The sequence below is a fragment of the Pseudonaja textilis genome, chromosome 1 (genome assembly GCF_049901715.1).
Source record: "Pseudonaja textilis isolate UNSWEBS1 chromosome 1, rPseTex1.2, whole genome shotgun sequence".
NCBI classification, from domain to species: Eukaryota; Metazoa; Chordata; class Lepidosauria; order Squamata; family Elapidae; genus Pseudonaja; species Pseudonaja textilis.
The window spans coordinates 162,050,128-162,066,760 of record NC_141990.1 but is presented as its reverse complement, the minus strand read 5'-3'; the positions used below and the strand labels follow the sequence as shown (position 1 = coordinate 162,066,760).

Here is a 16,633-nt window from a genome sequence, read left to right as displayed (position 1 = left end):
TCACGTATAAAAAGTGTACCTGCTTTGTATATGCCACCCCCCTACTTTTTGGGCTTGAAAATTTTGGAAAAAAGGGGTGGCTTATACATGGGGAAATACGGTAACTAGAATACCTAATATTGGTTCTCTTTAGTTTCATTCTGTTTCTGTGGACTGCTAAGTATAACAGTGCTGTCAGAAATGATTACAGATTGCTGAGCTCAGATTAATTAGAAAAAACCAGGCAATACTTGGAACAGTTTGGTGAAACCTTTTATTAAAAGAATTGTCTCTCAGCAGAAAGCTTTGGCACTTACAGTATAAAAAATAATCACTGACCATCATTATATCAAATTTTTCTGTCAACAGTATACTAAATGTCTTTAATGTATTTTCTTGTAGAAAAATATAAAGACATTTAGAGATGAAGGGGGGAGGTATAGAAGGAAATTGATGTTGATAAATAACAGTACGAGTTACATATATATACCGCTAGGGGGAAAAATTAGGATAATTTATAAAGATTAAGGCTGTGCATATTATAAATACCACAGTAATAGGATATGTAGTTCCTATTGATGCCTGCATGTTAGCAGAACATATTTCTCTTTTGGATTTTCATTTGAGTATTCAGTATTTTCTCTCCAATTTTTTATGGGCCCGAGGGTGCTTACAAATTGCTGAGCATTATTAGCAATAGTTGCTTTAAGGAAAATATGAAACAATATTGAAGGACTTTGAGAAAAGAATGGACAGCATATCTGCTTCCTTGCTGAAAAGAAGATTTGAAATGCACCAGGATTAGTCTCCTTTGGACAAGCTGTGAACTGAGCAAAAGTGGAGAAGTGCAGCTGTTCTAAGGCTATCAGTCAGGCCTGGGATAGGAAAATCCAGATGACCACCAGAGGACAGAAAAGAATCTAAAGTGTTTTGTATCTCTTTGCTAACAAACCTGTGGTCATCCAGATTTTATGAAGCCCAAATAAGATAGCTGAATGCTTTCATTACCACAAGATAATATAGATCTGCTTTCTCTCAGCAGCATTTATAGTGATAGTCTTGGCTGCGACCTCTTTTTGCTTGATGTTAAAATCTTGATAATTAATCTCCACGTTGGATCTGTGCATCTGAGTGTATATGTAAGGGATAGAAGCACTCAATTGGACAATGGATATTCTGGAGGAAACATGAATAAATATAATTAGTAGTCATAATGTTAAAAGACAGCAAGTATCTTATTGAAAGTATGGATAATCCGAACAACATTTATACTATAGGTTCTTCATGAAAAATCTTTATATGACCATTCGATTTTAGAAGAAAAATTCACTGCGCCTCACCATCTGCAGCAACCTGAGATTAGATCGAAATACATGTGACATTATAGGATGTAAATTCTGTCTTTCTGTACTTAGATCGTAATGTTTGGCCCAAATACATAATCACAGACTTTGCTTTTTTGTGCACATTTTATCACTTGACACCTACAGACACCTATGTTAATGTAATTGTTGCTTAGGCCTCCATGGAAAAGTGTTTTGTATTTGTGTATACTTTGTTTAAGTCTTATCTTTTCTAGTTTATATTACTGTAATTCTATCACGTAGAATGCAAACAGACCCATATAATTTACCAAAGAAAGTGAAATTATTTGAAATTTAATATACCTATTTTTTTCCTAATATTTTCCCACAACTGCAGTGACCATTTCTTTAAATAAATCAAGTGTTGATTCACTAGCTGGGACAGGAGTTGACCTACCTATGACTTTGCCCAAAGTTGCCCAGCTGGCTTTCATTTTTAAGGCTGGATTAGAACTCACAGTCTCCTTGTTTCTAGCCTGGTTCCTTAAACACTAGACTAAACTGCTTCTAGTTGAATTCTAATGCAACTATCTTTCAAGTATCCATCTCCTGCTCCAAGTAAAAAATCTTGAAATCTTAAATATAGTGGAAAGGCTGCCAAATTATACAACAGTTTACTTATTGATGTGTACTTCCTATAACTAATGTTAGGAAGCTGTGAAATTTATTTTAGAATATATGCTCCAGTATTTTGGTCAATGGATAAGGCAAAGGGACTCTGAGCACCAAAGGCAGAATTGCATATTTATTCTTATACAGTAGAACACTCTGCAGAATCATAACACCCAATTAGTGGAAAAATATTTTATTCTTAGTATTGATTAAAATTTAAGAACCACATATGAACCTATAGAACCTATAGACAAATGTCCACTTACAGTGTTTGGGCTTTGTTGCTCTCTCTGTGAATAGGTTTGACTAGGAGAACCTTCAGATGCACCAGGTCTACGGCAATTGTCACAACGCCAGCCCTGTGTAAATTTAAAAAAAAAAATCCAATCCTGAATGTTTGAGGGTATTTTCAAATATTGTTGGACTTCACCTCCTTCTTGACCTGGCTCTTTGGGATGGGGGCTTGGTAAAGATTCCAAAAGCATTTGAGGAACAGAAAGAAACCTGCTTTCATGTCCAGATTTAAAGGAGGTGGCTATACAGTGGATTAAGGAAATAATATAATTTCAACAACTCCAAGAGAAGCAGATTTAATTTAAAGTTTTTATAGCTGCCCACTCAAATATGTCTTATAAGCTGTTCTTATTAAACATTGCTGCAAATAACAATTTATGAAAATAATGGAGGTTTTATGTATATACATATCATATAAAAATAACTTTTTAATTTTCCATCATCACTTTTGATAATTTTATCTGATTTACCATTTCTCATAAGGTCTGTTTTGAAGATACAGTCAATCCTGTGAATATGAATATTTATATGTACCAGATCAACTTAATTACTTGACTGGTTTCTACTACTACTACTACTACTACTACACACACACACACACACACAGAGTCAAATATATCTAAAATTTTAAATTGACATCTTTTAAATTGATTCAGAGCAGTCGTTTTAAGTGCTTTCAGCAGGAGCATGAGATTATAAAAATTGACTGGTAAAATAAACAAAAAACACGACATAGAATGGAAATGCCTACCTGTTGTCCTCCGAAACAAGTACATGAGCAGATGGCCCCAAGATATTCTTTCTGCCACTGCTCTCCTACGTGATACATCTTGCCATCATCATAACAAGTTGCTTCATCTGCAATCAATTAACGAATTTTTCAAAAATTGGAGGACTATCAGTGCTTTGTTACCTGATGCATACATTGTCATTATCTTCAACATGAGTTTCATCCTAAAACACTGCCAAATTACCGTGTTTCCCCCAAAATGTGACCTCCCCCAAAAGTGAGTCCTCCCCTTATTTGGGGGGGCTAATGTAAGCCCCACCCCCAAAATAAGCCCTAATGAAGTGGGTGGGCATGGCCAGCCCAGGAGGCAGCCCTTCCCTTCCCTGTCATCTTGGCTTCTTAACCCCGGCCCGCGGTGATCCAGGAGGGCCGGGAGTTATGTGTCTCTGGGTGCCTGGAGATGTTCCCCACCTCTACCCGGCTATTGCTGCTTGAGAAAAGGATGAAAAGGCAGGCAATTCTGAAAGATTGTGGGAACCATGTGCTTACGGTCGTAGCAAAGTGCAGCCTATCCCTTTCAAGCAATCAAATGTCAGTGTGTGTGTTTGTGTGTGTGTGTGTGTGTATGAGAGAGAGAGAGGGAGGGAGGGGGAGGGAGAGAGAAATGATGGAGGGGAGTAACAAGAATTGCAGGCGAGGCTGTTTGAAAGGGGTTCCCCTCCACCGTTTCTCTTTCTGTCTCTGTTTCTGTCTCTCTCTCTCTCACACACACACAGACATTTGTTGAGAAACAGCAGAGGGCAGGCAACCGGGTAAGGGGACTGAGCCTCCCCCGCCTCTACTTGGCATCTCTTCAGAGTGGAGCCCAGAGGCCCAGCACCTGTGTGGGTGACCCCCACCTGGCCAATGCGACAAATGGGCTCCCTCATAGTGCCTCCTCTCCCATGTGAAGCAGCAGCTGGTGCAGGCTCCATCTGTGTGGCCATGAAGCGGAATCGTCATGGCTGGTTCTTGCCCACAGTGTTGGCGGCCAGAATCAGGTCAGAGCCGCCACCAGCCAAGATCAGCAGGCCACACTCAGTGAGCTGCAGGTGCCGCGCAGGCGCAGCCACTGCCTGGGAGGAGAAGAGTGTGCCGGAGGCCAAACGCTGAGCCTTGCTAGCCTTGGAAACCAGGGATCTTGCAGGCATACTGGCCATGTAAAGGCCGCCCAAATCCCCGGGTTATTTGCAACTCAACCAAGTCACACAGCCGTCCACCCCAAACCAAGCAGTGGGGAGGCTCTGGGATGATGCTCGGGACTGCTGAAAAGGCTCCCCCTACAAGCTTTCAGTGTATCCCAGGATTGCAACGTTGAAGGCTCAGCAGGAAAATGGGGAGGGTTTTTTTTCCACCTGACCTTTTCTCATTCTGTGCTGAGCTTAAGTAAAGGCTGAAGACTTGGGTGGGAGCCTTTTTGGTGATCGGCAGGAAAATTGCGAGGGGGATTTTCCTTCCTGTCCTGTTTTTCCTGCCTGTACTCCTGAAGCCGCCCCACTGCTTGGTTTGGGGCGGATGGCTGTGCGGCTTGCTCAAGTTACAAAAAAGACTCCATCCTGAGAGCCTTCAGCGTTGCAATCCTGGAATACCCCTAACCTTCCCAGTACTGCTCTGGGGCTTGCACAGCTCTGGGGGTAGGGCGGCCATTGGAGAAGCCCTGCGTGGATCCTGCCTGCTTCTGCTTCACCTTTGCCAGGATGCACTAGAAGGGTGCTGTCCTCGGTTGGGCAGTCCCGAGTGTCATCCCAAAGCCTCCCCGCCACTCGGTTTGGGGCGGATGGCTGTGCAGCTCGGTTGAGTTGCAAACAACTTGGGGATTTGGGCAGCCTTTATGTGGTCAGTATGCCTGCGAGATCCCTGGTTTCCGAGGCTGGCAAGGCTCAACGTTTGGGCTCCTTTCTCGCCACCAAACCACTTGGGGATTGTGTCCCTGTAGGCTTCGGCAGCCCTTTGCAAAAAGCCTTTGCCGGAAGGAACGGAGCTTTGGAGCAGCACACCCATTTTTCCCAAGCTCCACTGGTGTCAACAAAGGCTTTTTGCAAAGGGCTGCCAAAGCCTACAGGGATGCAATCTCCCAGCAGGCTACAGCAAGGAAACGGCAAATGGAGGGAAGGCCTGAAGGACGAAAGCCTTCCCTCTGTTTGCAAATGTCCAGGCCTCAATACACAGAGAATAGAGGCCTATAGTGCAAGATCATGCAAGATCAGGAGCGTGAAATCTCACATGATCTCACAGAATGTTAGGCCTCTGTTCTCTGCAAATGCACTAAAACCCTGAAGCAACGATGTGAGAACAATGTGACAGAGAAGACAACTTAGAAAGATGAGGCTCCACAGGCGGGGCGGGTGGGGGAATAGACAGAGCGAATGTTGAAGAGCCTCTGTGGTCATTTGTAAGGGCGAACAACTGCCGTGATGCTGCAACATTCATAATTTTGGGACTTGTTCATAAGCGCTAGGGGGTGCTTATTGCGTAACTTCAAATGTTCGCTAAGGGAACGCTCAGGTATTACCTGTACAACATAAATCAGAGACACTGTTCATGAAAAATACATACGAGGGTCACACTTGAATTCTCCTTTTCCATTTCCAAGGCAAGTGCAGCTCATCACCTGGCCATTCTCTCCATGCCTATCCCACTTCTCACCGATCTTATAGTTCATCCCATTGTCATGACACCACTCTGAATGAAACAAAATAAAAGGTGGAAGTTGAATGATCTGCCATTGCAGCAGCTTTTAATACAAGTTGATTATTGTACTGGCTGTCATCTGAAACTGATATATTGATGATAGGAAACTACACAAAGCAACATCTTAGTTGAGAAAGCTCTGCTCCAAGGCCATTGAAATGAAATGACAACTTAAACATAATTGGACATCTTAAGAAAGTCTGACCAGCTCAAAGTTGACTCAGCCTTCCATTCTTCTGAGGTTGGTAAAATGAGGACCCAGAATGTTAGGAGCAATATGCCTACTCTGTAAACCACTTAGATTTAGAGAGTGTTGTAAAGCACTATGAAGCAGGATACAAGTCTATTGCTATTTATTATCAACATTTCAGACATTTTCTACCTTTGCAAATGTGAATACTTGATCTTAGGTCAAGGCAACTTAGTAGTTGTGTTGAAGGACCCTGATTCAGTGACCAATGTCTTTGGGTGCACAATGCCGAGAAAATCCCTGTTTGAGCTCCAGAACAGCTCCTTCCAGTGAACTCAGTGACCCAATGTGGGTAAGATTCCCACTATGACCTCTACTCAAATGTGTAGCAATTTACATATCCATATCCCGGGGTCAGCAAAAATTTCTTCCTAAAATTTCATCTCAATACCTTATTTATTATTGGAACATAAAATGCATCATATGTAATAGATAATTCAAGATTATTGTTGTTTTAACAAGCTTTTTGACTCCACAGGGTTGAAAATATAGGAGAATAACTGCTCAGCTATAATCCACAGTATGGATAAATCAATCAATTAAGGTTTCAAGTTGGATTCTAATAATGTCTGCAAATGCTTACAGTTTGCATTGTGTGATTGTCTGAATAGAGTGATGGATTACCTTAGAGGAGGGTCCTACGTTGAGACTAAATCATAATTAGACAGAGGTAATTTTCTGGTTAGGACCATAGTACTCTCAAGAGACGCAACATAATCTGAGAGTTCTGATAAAATCATTATGTTGATGGAATTGCATGTGACAGATGTGAATGGATAGGTTGAGTGACAGGACAATGATTGGCTCAAAATTTACCCAATGAAGGATTAGAACCTTGAGTCATTCTCCCTATCCCAAGCTCTATATCTTTAAAAAGTCATAATCCTGATATTCAGCATGCAAGTTGAACCATGTTTGTACATTCTCTGTTCCTGGATTCATGATTATTCCTGAATAATCTGAGCTTTATTTTCCATATTTCTGATTAACTGCTACATGCCAACCAAGAACCATGCTTTCAAAATAACTCTTGTTAATCGCCAGGAATAATGAGTCACTAATAAGACCAAATACAGGAATACAAATTTGTAACGAAGTAATTTCAAGTTAAATGACAAAGTAGACTACAAAAAAGGGGGAACTTATGAACATTACAATATGGGCATTACTCTGGTGTAGAAAGATTTAAATTAATACTTAAGAATTCAGTATGTCTTAACTATTAGAAAAAGAGATGTACAAGAAGGTACTCACTTGAAGAATCACATCTGAAATGTCCACTACCAAGACCTAAACACTGACACCACAATTTGAATCCTGTTTCAGACATCCTTTCCCACTCATCCCCAATGGAATAAAAAGAACCAGTGAAGGTATCATAACATGCATCATCAGTGGGTAATCTTCCAGAAACTGGAAAGCAAAGTAAATAAAACATTGTTAAATCTTAAGTTCTTCCTTCCCTACATTCTGCAGGTAATGATGAATCCTCTCTACACTCCTTATAACAGATGCCTCATCATAATTACATGGCATGGAATTCTCATTCAATTTCCCTTATTATTTCCAAAAGAAATCAGTACTTCCCACTGTAAAAGGCAGCATATTTAAAGAGCTGAAATGTACATTCATGGATTAGGTTCAGATTGTAACACAGAAAGGGGAACTGAACTGGCCAAAGGACTAACCGTTCCCTTCAAATAGTCTAGCAAGCCAGCTATCAGTAGCTCAGCTTCCCTATCTTTGCACAATCCCAGCTCTGTGTAGAGGGAAAAAGAGAGATCATCAACCTGCATCTCAGAAAAAAAAATGCCTTCTTCTATAGAGGGACATGGGAAAAGGAGAACACGGAGACCTGCCCTAAACTGAATGTTCATTATTCTTGCTTGTATCCAAGACTCCCCAATGGAGACATCATTTCTTAACTGACTGTACATGCTCTCATTGTATGCAGTTATATTCCCTAATGCTAACTCTTACGGTGTCTCATATGGAAAGTTTCTATGACCCTTGCAATTCTTAAAGAGAATCCATGGAAAGAAGCAGAATTCAAGTCCCACATGCCAAGGCTACAGGAAGAAAAGCACCCATAGTCAGTGTGGATTCCTGTACATGCAAAATATTCCAGCCTTCTAGATTGAGATCAAATCAAACTGGATTTCTTTGAGGGCCGGATCAACATTGTAGTTCTCCTCTGCAGGCTGGGCCAGGGGTAGGGATGGAGGTGGGGAAACAGGACAGAGGTCCTCCTGCAGCACTCTGCCAGCCAAAATGGGGCACAGGGGGCCACGCACAACCCCACATGGCCTGTTCACAGTCTACACAACCTCCTGCAGCACTTTGCGGGGCATGCCCCATTTTCGCTGGCAGAGTGCTGCAGGAGGCCCCCTGCACCCCGTTTTGGTCAGCAAAATGCTGCAGGAGGCTGTCCAGGCTGAAAACAGGCCATGCAAGGGCCACACAGCCCCCCCCCCCGGTGGGGCTGCCAGAGGCACCACGGGCCAGTCCTTTTTATTTCCAGGATGGCCAGATTTAAGCACCCCACAGGCCGGATCTGGCCTGCGGGCCTTGAGTTTAACACCCCTGTTCTAGATTAAGACTCCCTTAGGAAACTGCTGTTAACTAAGGCAAATGCCAAGAGGAGCATTCAGTGTTATAGGAAGAATTTAGACTGTGGATTTCTGCCTTTTTTAGATACTCAGACCAGCTATGAAGAGGTTGTAGTGTTCAGTATCATCATTTCAGACTGGGGATAAGGATCCTTCTTATCATTAAGACTTTTCCCTTTAAATACATTGTTTTTCTTAATGAGCTTTTTTTAACGGAGAAAAAATTTCAGTTGTGTGAGCACTCCCATCTGCAAATGAAACAGCAACCACAAATATTGGCTGGTAATCAAGGAAAAATAAAGTATTCTGAACAGTTTGTTTTAACTAGCCTAGTGGAGAACTGAAGAACTATGTGGTGATTAGGATCCTGGAGTAAGACAAGCAGCATTCCCGTTTTCCCCCCTCAGACTAGATTCCCTTTATGGAGCTGCTGTACAAGTAAACAAGACTATGTGTGTGTATATAAGGCCAAAAAAAAAAAAAAGAGGGCTCATGTGTGCTCTCTCTAAAGGACTATGAAGATAACATGAAATTAGTGCAATCATCAGCTAGTAAAAGATTTAAAAAAGGAGTCCCTGCAGGTTTCATTCTGCTAATCGTAGCTGACTTTAGGGGCCAGTGCACATTTCCATTTCCAGGCCAGGGTGTGGCAAAACATGAAGCATTGTTACCTTCCCACCAAAGTGGTACCTGCTTATCTACTTGCATTTATATGTTTTCAAACTGCTAGACTGGCAAGTGCTGGGGCAAGTGACAAGAGTTCACTCTGTCACACGGTGGTAGGACTTGAACTGTTGGAACAGACCTTCTCTGGCATCTTTTAAGCCACTGAGCCACCGCACCTCTCTATCAACTAGTAAACAGTCAAAAAAATACCATTGTGAAATAAAATTAGCATAAACATAAAAGTCATAAAAGTAGAATGTTCTCATTTTCACTCACCATCATTGCCCACGGTGACCATCTCTTCAAGAACTCTGTGTCTTCTCTGATTTTTAACTGCTTCTACTATGATGTTGTAGGTTGCCCCCCGAGTAAGACCCGTAAGCGTAGCACTAGAATACACGCCAGGAACTTTGATCTGTGGTTTGAGAAAATGTTGTTTAAAACAGTTTTTAAAACTTTCATGCTTTCTAGCAATATAAAAAACTGGTTCTTACACTTTTTTCGGGTACTGAGCCATTTAGCCAAAAAAAAAAAAAATACCCAGGAGAAAGGATTTATATTATAACCTTTAACTAACTTTCTTATTACCTTTAGTGTGAGCAATACTCTATTTCCCTACCTCTATATGCCTTTTTAGACAACAGAAATCTAGTCTGGAATATAACTTTAGCCTTCTTTATTCACAGCTCTTGTTAATTTTAGTAGGATTTCCTTCAATGTAACCATGCTTTGACTGGCAGCTTATTGTTTTGCACCTAAAAGTATTTACTCAGATACAAGCTCTACTGAGGTGGCAGCACTCAGCAGACTTTGGCTGAATTCAGAAGGGCAGTCCTAGTTATACATACTGTATATAGGAGACTATCAGGTGATACATATCTCCAAATTAAACTGAGAAATTTAACAAACTTCAGAGGAAGCTACTTTGACATTTTTTTGCTAAGAAAATTACATAGTCCTGTTTATGTAGCCACCAGAGCTCAATCTTAAACAAATTTTATGCTAATCTTGCTCTTATCGGCTACTTTTATATTTAAAGCCTATTCTCTCTAATATTAGTAATTATTTTTCACTTATGTTCAATTAATTAGCTCATTGTATTGCTTTATTGTTTGACCATATATTCTTCTTTATGTTACATTTTAATCTTTTAATCCAGTTATTGTTAGTCAGCATGGTGACAGAACAAATGCTATTATTTAGAGGACAGATTTACAACAGGAAGTGCAAAGGCCCTAAAGGTGACCCCTGGAGCTTCTGCAAAAGTGGTCAGCAAATTGTAATTGTCACTGTCTCAGCAGGAAGACAATTAAACAGATGGGGAATAATTCTCTTACCTGTGCTGTGCAAATGCAGCGATCAACTCACTTCCTTTTGATGTATACACTGCCTATTTCTAACTCTTTCCATTCTAGCCTCTAAAATACTGATTTCTGACCAGATTTATGTGGCTTTCTTATTCATCTCTCTTCCAAACTCTGCTGTGAATATAGTTTCCATGTGAAGTTGTTCTATAAAAATCCCTATTTCAGATTTTTTTGGGGGGTCTGCTTCTATTCTTAGAGGTATTGGTCTTCCAATCTAGCCATTTCTGGTCTCCTAAAGACCCACAACCCACACTGGATTGTGATTTCTTAGACTTAGTACTCTCTCCTTAAGAGACACTTTAATCTTCAACCATAGGCAGCACTACTGCTTTTCTTCTTAAATCCTCATTCTTAAATGATAACTTCAACATACACAAATTTCATTGTTGCCCTAAGTGGACACAAAGCAACACAATTGGTTCAGCTTATTTAGTAGATCTTATACAGAAACTATTATTAAAGTAAAAGCAATATGGGCACACTGTTTCATCACTAACAATTTATCTAAGTTACCTCAGTAGGTTCTTCTTCAGCACTAACAGGCTGGCAAGAAATAATGTATTCAGAGCTATCTGTATAAGGTGTCCATGAAATAGTTGTCTGAGAAAGTGCTTCCTGGGGCCTTGTGTAATTATCCTTGGATAGAAGGGTATGATGATAAGAAGGTTTGTCAACATCAGGAACTTGAATGGGATGATGGATCACCACCACTGGCTGTTCTTCGTTTGGTTTAGCCCCTCCTGGAGTGGCTGGAGTTGTGGGGGTTCGAGACCCAAATTCTTCCACAATGACTTGTTGACCTGGGTTGCTCAGGATGGATTGCTGACCAGAAGAACCTGGAATTGGGATACCATTTCCATTGTCATAGGGGTTGTTTGTGAGGTAAGGTACATTCTCCAGAACAGAAGGCACATCCAATATCTCTGTCACCCTTTCACCAGGATGCGGTGGAGTTACCAGCCGGGGAAGCTCATCTAGCCAAAGAAAGGTTAGAAGCAATGAAAGCCAGGTGCTGAAGGCTCCAGCAAGGGTTCCATTTGAGATGGAGGAAATCTGCCCCATAATATCTTAATTCAAGCAATTAAATGTTAGCAATCTTCTCAAAAAAGCAATATTATTCTGCAGAGCCTCGTTAAATTACTCCCATAGCACTTGAATCAAAAGGTGAAAGAAAGCATTGTAATTTGGAACTAAAGCCAAGTTAGAATGACAACCAAAGAACTTCTTGAAAGATCCATAAAAAGCAAACGTCCCATTTGCCAAACTACTAATTACTGCTATATTTATAAATAAATGAAATTAACACCTTAACTACCTTTACTGCTATATTGTTTTCAAAAAAAAATCTTAAGGGAGAAATATTATATATTGCATTACACATATTTACATACTTACAAAATCAGTTCTCCTAAAATGTCAACCCTTGGATTCCCATCTATGCTTCAACATTGAATCTACAGTTTCAACTGGAGAGCCAACAAATTATTCATAAGACTTTTATGGATCTACTTTCTGCCCTTTAGTTATGAGATCATAGGTAAAACGGCAGTTTTCTTTCACCAATAAATGCATAGTTTCATTTGTTGTTTGTTATAAATCACTATTTTTCATAAAATATAGCTGATTTAGATCTAACGAAAGCACTAAAATAATGAAACAGAGAGAGCAAGAGAGAGTTTTAACCCACTGGAAGCAATAATTCAAACCAAATTATCCCCTTTTACTGAGTCGATGGAAATAAGGAAGTATTAAACTGTAGCTGAAATCTAATTCAATACTACAATATAAAATTATCTGTTTACTTGGAATTAAATGCTCTTGAGCAGAGAGAATTTTCATTCTGAATAAATTAGTAGAGCAGAAGTGGTCAATTTTTTAAATATTGGAATGGTTTTTTAAATAAAAAATAAAAATCATTTTCAGGGGATTTGATGTCATAGTAAGAAAGGCTGACTTTGCAGGCAATTTGGGGTGCAAGTAGTAAGTTTTTGAGATGTTAGCAATCAAAAAAATCCTTCATCTTGCATGATAATGATAGAGAAAGTTATTCAACTGGATGTGGACATCTGAAGTGAACTAGAACAGTTTATCTGGAATACTTCTGCCAAATTCAGAGGCTAAACAGTACTTTAATTTAATCATTGTCAAAGAAAATTCAGCAGAAAGAAAGGTTAACTTTATCATTCATGAAATGATAGTAAGTTAGAATTCTATTGCATAAATCAACATTAAGTAATGAGAGGTCATAAACAATGTTTATGTAAGTTACAAAAGTAGACTCACTTATCTTCAAATATATAACTGACTGTGGCCAATGAAATAGTAACAATTAACTGCCTTATATTAACATTATCAAAAATTCAAAAGTAAGTACTTTTTAGCTTTTCTTTTGAGATTGATTTGACCATGCAATGCTACGTATGTTTACTCAAGAAATATTTCTCACTGAATTGCATAGGATTTATATGAAGGCACAGGAATGAAATCTAAGCTAAAGTTACCTGTTTTTTTCCTTCCAATCAATGGTTCACTCTTCTGATTGTTCTTCACAGCAGTTATATAAATGATATATTCTGTCCCTGGTTCCAGACCTGATGGAAGAAAAATTTAAAAGGACACTGCAGCCAGTTCAGGATTTAGGATGTTCAGAAAGGCAAAGCCTACTCAGTTTTTAATATCTAAACTATAAGTTTATGAGGATTTTATCTGTTTCTGTGGCTTTATTGCTTTATCTTTTATTACTTTTGTGTAATAAATGTTTCATTTTTCAAAAGCATTTTATGTTGGTGGTATACAATGTTATAGCATTATAAGTGACATCAAGCATTACAAATCATTTTTAAAAAACACCAAATTATCATCTGCCTTCAATCTCTGTGATAGCTTATGATGCATGTGGACTATTCTACTTCAGATTTAAGACAAGAAGGATCAGTTATAAAACATGTTAGGATGGGATCAAAATCTACACTTGCCTTCAAAAATCATTAAGTCACTAGGTAGAGAACACATCCTACTTTTGAAAAGCAATGCTTTACTTCATGTCCCAATAATGTATTGTTACTACACAATACACCAGTTCCAATTTGATGAGACTTTTTTAAAAAGCTTCACAATATTTAGAAGCAAAAAGATTCCGAGTTCAATCCTCACAATCTTAAAGCGCAGCTGAAAAAAACTTTGCCTGTAAACCCATTGCTATTCCTTGTATTCCAGAAGTTAATAGCAGTTCCAAAGGCTCATTGGTTTTTTTAAAAAATAAATTTTATTGAATAAATATTAAAAATGGTGCAACTTTCCTGGCCATCATTTTGGCCATACAAGCTATAGAATAGAGATACACATACCAGTTAATTTCCTTTTTCCCTTATGTTATTAGTATAGTGCTAGCTGCATATTATTATACTATATTGCCCTCGGAAGTTGTGGGAGCATCATCACTTGAGACTTTCAATAAGAGATTGGACTGCCATTTGTCAGAAATGGTGTAGGGTCTCCCACTTGGGCGGGGGGCTGGACTAGATCACCTACAAGATCCCTTCCACTCTGATTATCTGTTATTTCTATTTACATTTATATATAATTATATACATATTTACAACCATCTTTTATACTCATGCATTCATATAATCTCATATTTGTCCATTATATTCCATTCTCTTTGGTTTACAAAACTTTAACTTTCATTCCTATAAAGCATCAACCCTTTCTTTCTTTTTCCTTCACTCTAGCCATTGATACATTTTACTCCAGACTTCATAATACTCTGTCTCACCCTTATCTTTGATTTCTAAAGTTAGTCTGTCCATCTCTGCACAGACTAATATTTTCCTTATTATTTCACTTTCTGAAGCGGTATCTTCATTCTTCCACTTTTGGGTACGCACCAATCTTGCAGCTGTTATTATATGTATCATTAAATATATTGCTCCTTTACTGTATTTCTCATTAATAATTCCCAGTAAGAACGTTTCTGGTCTGAACTCTACTTTCTGGTTAACCATCTCTTCTATCCAAACCTTTATTTTCCACCAGTATTTTTTTGCTTTTATACATTTCCACCACATATGATAATAGGTCCCTATCTCCATGTTACATTTCCAACAATGTGGTGATATACTTTTACTAATTTTGGCCAATCTAGTTGGAGGAAGATACCATCTGTAAAACATTTTATATTGGTTCTCCTTATATGAAGTTAGCAACGTTAATTTTCTATTTCTTTCCCATAACTTTTGCCAATTGTCTAACACAATATTATAACTGAAATTTCAAACTCATTGTTATTCCCTACAACTGCAGAGATTCTAAATGCTGCCAAATTATCTTTCCTCAATACTGTTTGATGTTCCAGTGCAGCGTCAATGAGTTTCATTATGAAAAGTTCATACCTGTGATAGTGGCCTCAGTAATACCAGGACGAGGACGAGGAAATAACTCCCGGGTTGGGCCACCAACTTGCTCATATTTGATTATGTAGCCTGTTATTTTGGCCCGTGGTGGCTGCCAACTGATCAACAAGGAGTTGCTTGTAGTTGTGAGGAAGCGCAGATTGGAAGGTGCATCAATGGCTAAGGAGCAAAAGCATTTAAATAAATATTAGTTATTACAATTTCCATGTATTTTAGTCACTGTCATGTTTTTTATCCCATTCTCAGGTTAGTGGAGACAGAAACTAGTCACAGAGAATTGTAAAGAACAAAGATCAAAGAACAAAGCCCTATATTCAGCTCATGGGGATTTTTACTCAGTATCATTACCAGTGGAAGCATCAAGCTCTGCCGGGGAGCTGCGAGCATTCTCATTCAGTGCATAGATAAAAATCTTGTAATCAGTGCCAGGTTGCAAGCCTGTAAATCAAAACAAAGTATTAAAAAGAAATTATTGGAGCTTATAGAATGTTCTGGTTGGAGGAAGCCTACATGCTAACATTTATTAAAAATAGGTAGCAAAGGAGCTAAAGAAATTCAGTTCACAAGCCCTAGAGTAGAAAAACTGAGGTAACTGTTGCTTTCTTTTGACTGTATTAGAGGTATCTGTCTTCCAAATCCCTGCACAATTCTGAAATCATTCTGCAAACAATGAAGAAACAATAACTAAGGGCACTAAGGAAACTGAAGAAATCAAAAATCGAACCAGATTATAATGATCACCTGGGGGCCCAGGACAGAAGATATGATGGCAAGAAAGAAATGAACAGGCAGGGAAGTTCTAAAACCTGAATTTCCACAATCACAAAAGACAAGAGATCCCAAAGGGGAGCCAAACTGTTTGGATCTTTAGAAGTTGCACAGAAAAGAAAATCCCGCCAATGATTGCTTTTCTCCTACTTATTGCATGGTTATTTGATGGGGGAAATTAATTTATTAAACACACATATAGGAAATGTGACTTAATATTTGCAACTCAGAAGGACAGGGAGCTCTGAAAAAATGAGCTCTGAAAAATTATAACCCTAACCCTAACCATGCAAAACTTGGTCCTTCAGCTGTAGCAAAATCAATGTTTTCTGAATTCTCCCTGGAGCTGCCCAGCTGCTTATAGTGTTCTAAACAGGGTAATAAAAAATGGACAAAATACCCTAGTTAAGGTTTAAGTGCTAGAAAGTTAACGGAGTTTGATTTAGTTTTATTCTGCATGATAGCCTTAAACAATACATTTCTCTTCCTTCCTGCAAAGTTATCATCATTGAACTTTTCAGGGTATAGAAATGATGCTCACATACCAGTAATGGTGTAGGTTCTAGCATCAGGACCAATTGTTCTTTGAATTGGATTCTGACCACCTGCAGGGATGGCATCTATCTGGAAACCTGTGATTGCTTCTGTCTTGGTGCGCCAGGTAATTGTGATGGTTCGCTCCGTGACATCTGTGACACGAGCCCTACGGGGAGCACTAACATCTACCAAAAAGATACAATGTCCATCATTAATATAATGGTCACAATGAGCTTAGAAGTTTCAGAGAAAAATATATTAAAATAAATTGCAGTCTACAGTCCATTGACTGATTTTATATAACTGCCAATCTCA

General features: G+C 39.0%; 1 protein-coding gene across 3 annotated transcripts in view; it reads right to left on the bottom strand.

The window, feature by feature from the left end:
- Nucleotides 1-239: 239 nt before the first annotated feature.
- FN1 (fibronectin 1) overlaps nucleotides 240-16,633 on the bottom strand; it is a 90,865-nt gene continuing 74,471 nt past the window's right edge. Inside the window, exons 35-45 of one of the 3 annotated variants that reach the window (XM_026707702.2) lie at nucleotides 16,327-16,503; nucleotides 15,362-15,451; nucleotides 14,993-15,172; nucleotides 13,103-13,192; nucleotides 11,115-11,575; nucleotides 9,511-9,649; nucleotides 7,214-7,372; nucleotides 5,575-5,700; nucleotides 3,001-3,107; nucleotides 2,222-2,314; nucleotides 240-1,155 (exon numbers count right to left, since the gene is read on the bottom strand). In XM_026707702.2, the coding sequence (XP_026563487.2) occupies nucleotides 1,081-1,155; nucleotides 2,222-2,314; nucleotides 3,001-3,107; nucleotides 5,575-5,700; nucleotides 7,214-7,372; nucleotides 9,511-9,649; nucleotides 11,115-11,575; nucleotides 13,103-13,192; nucleotides 14,993-15,172; nucleotides 15,362-15,451; nucleotides 16,327-16,503 (1,697 nt within the window). In that variant the 3' untranslated portion in view covers nucleotides 240-1,080. The remainder of the gene's footprint in view (nucleotides 1,156-2,221; nucleotides 2,315-3,000; nucleotides 3,108-5,574; nucleotides 5,701-7,213; nucleotides 7,373-9,510; nucleotides 9,650-11,114; nucleotides 11,576-13,102; nucleotides 13,193-14,992; nucleotides 15,173-15,361; nucleotides 15,452-16,326; nucleotides 16,504-16,633) is intronic. The other 2 variants (XM_026707703.2, XM_087919612.1) reach the window with 2 other exon arrangements.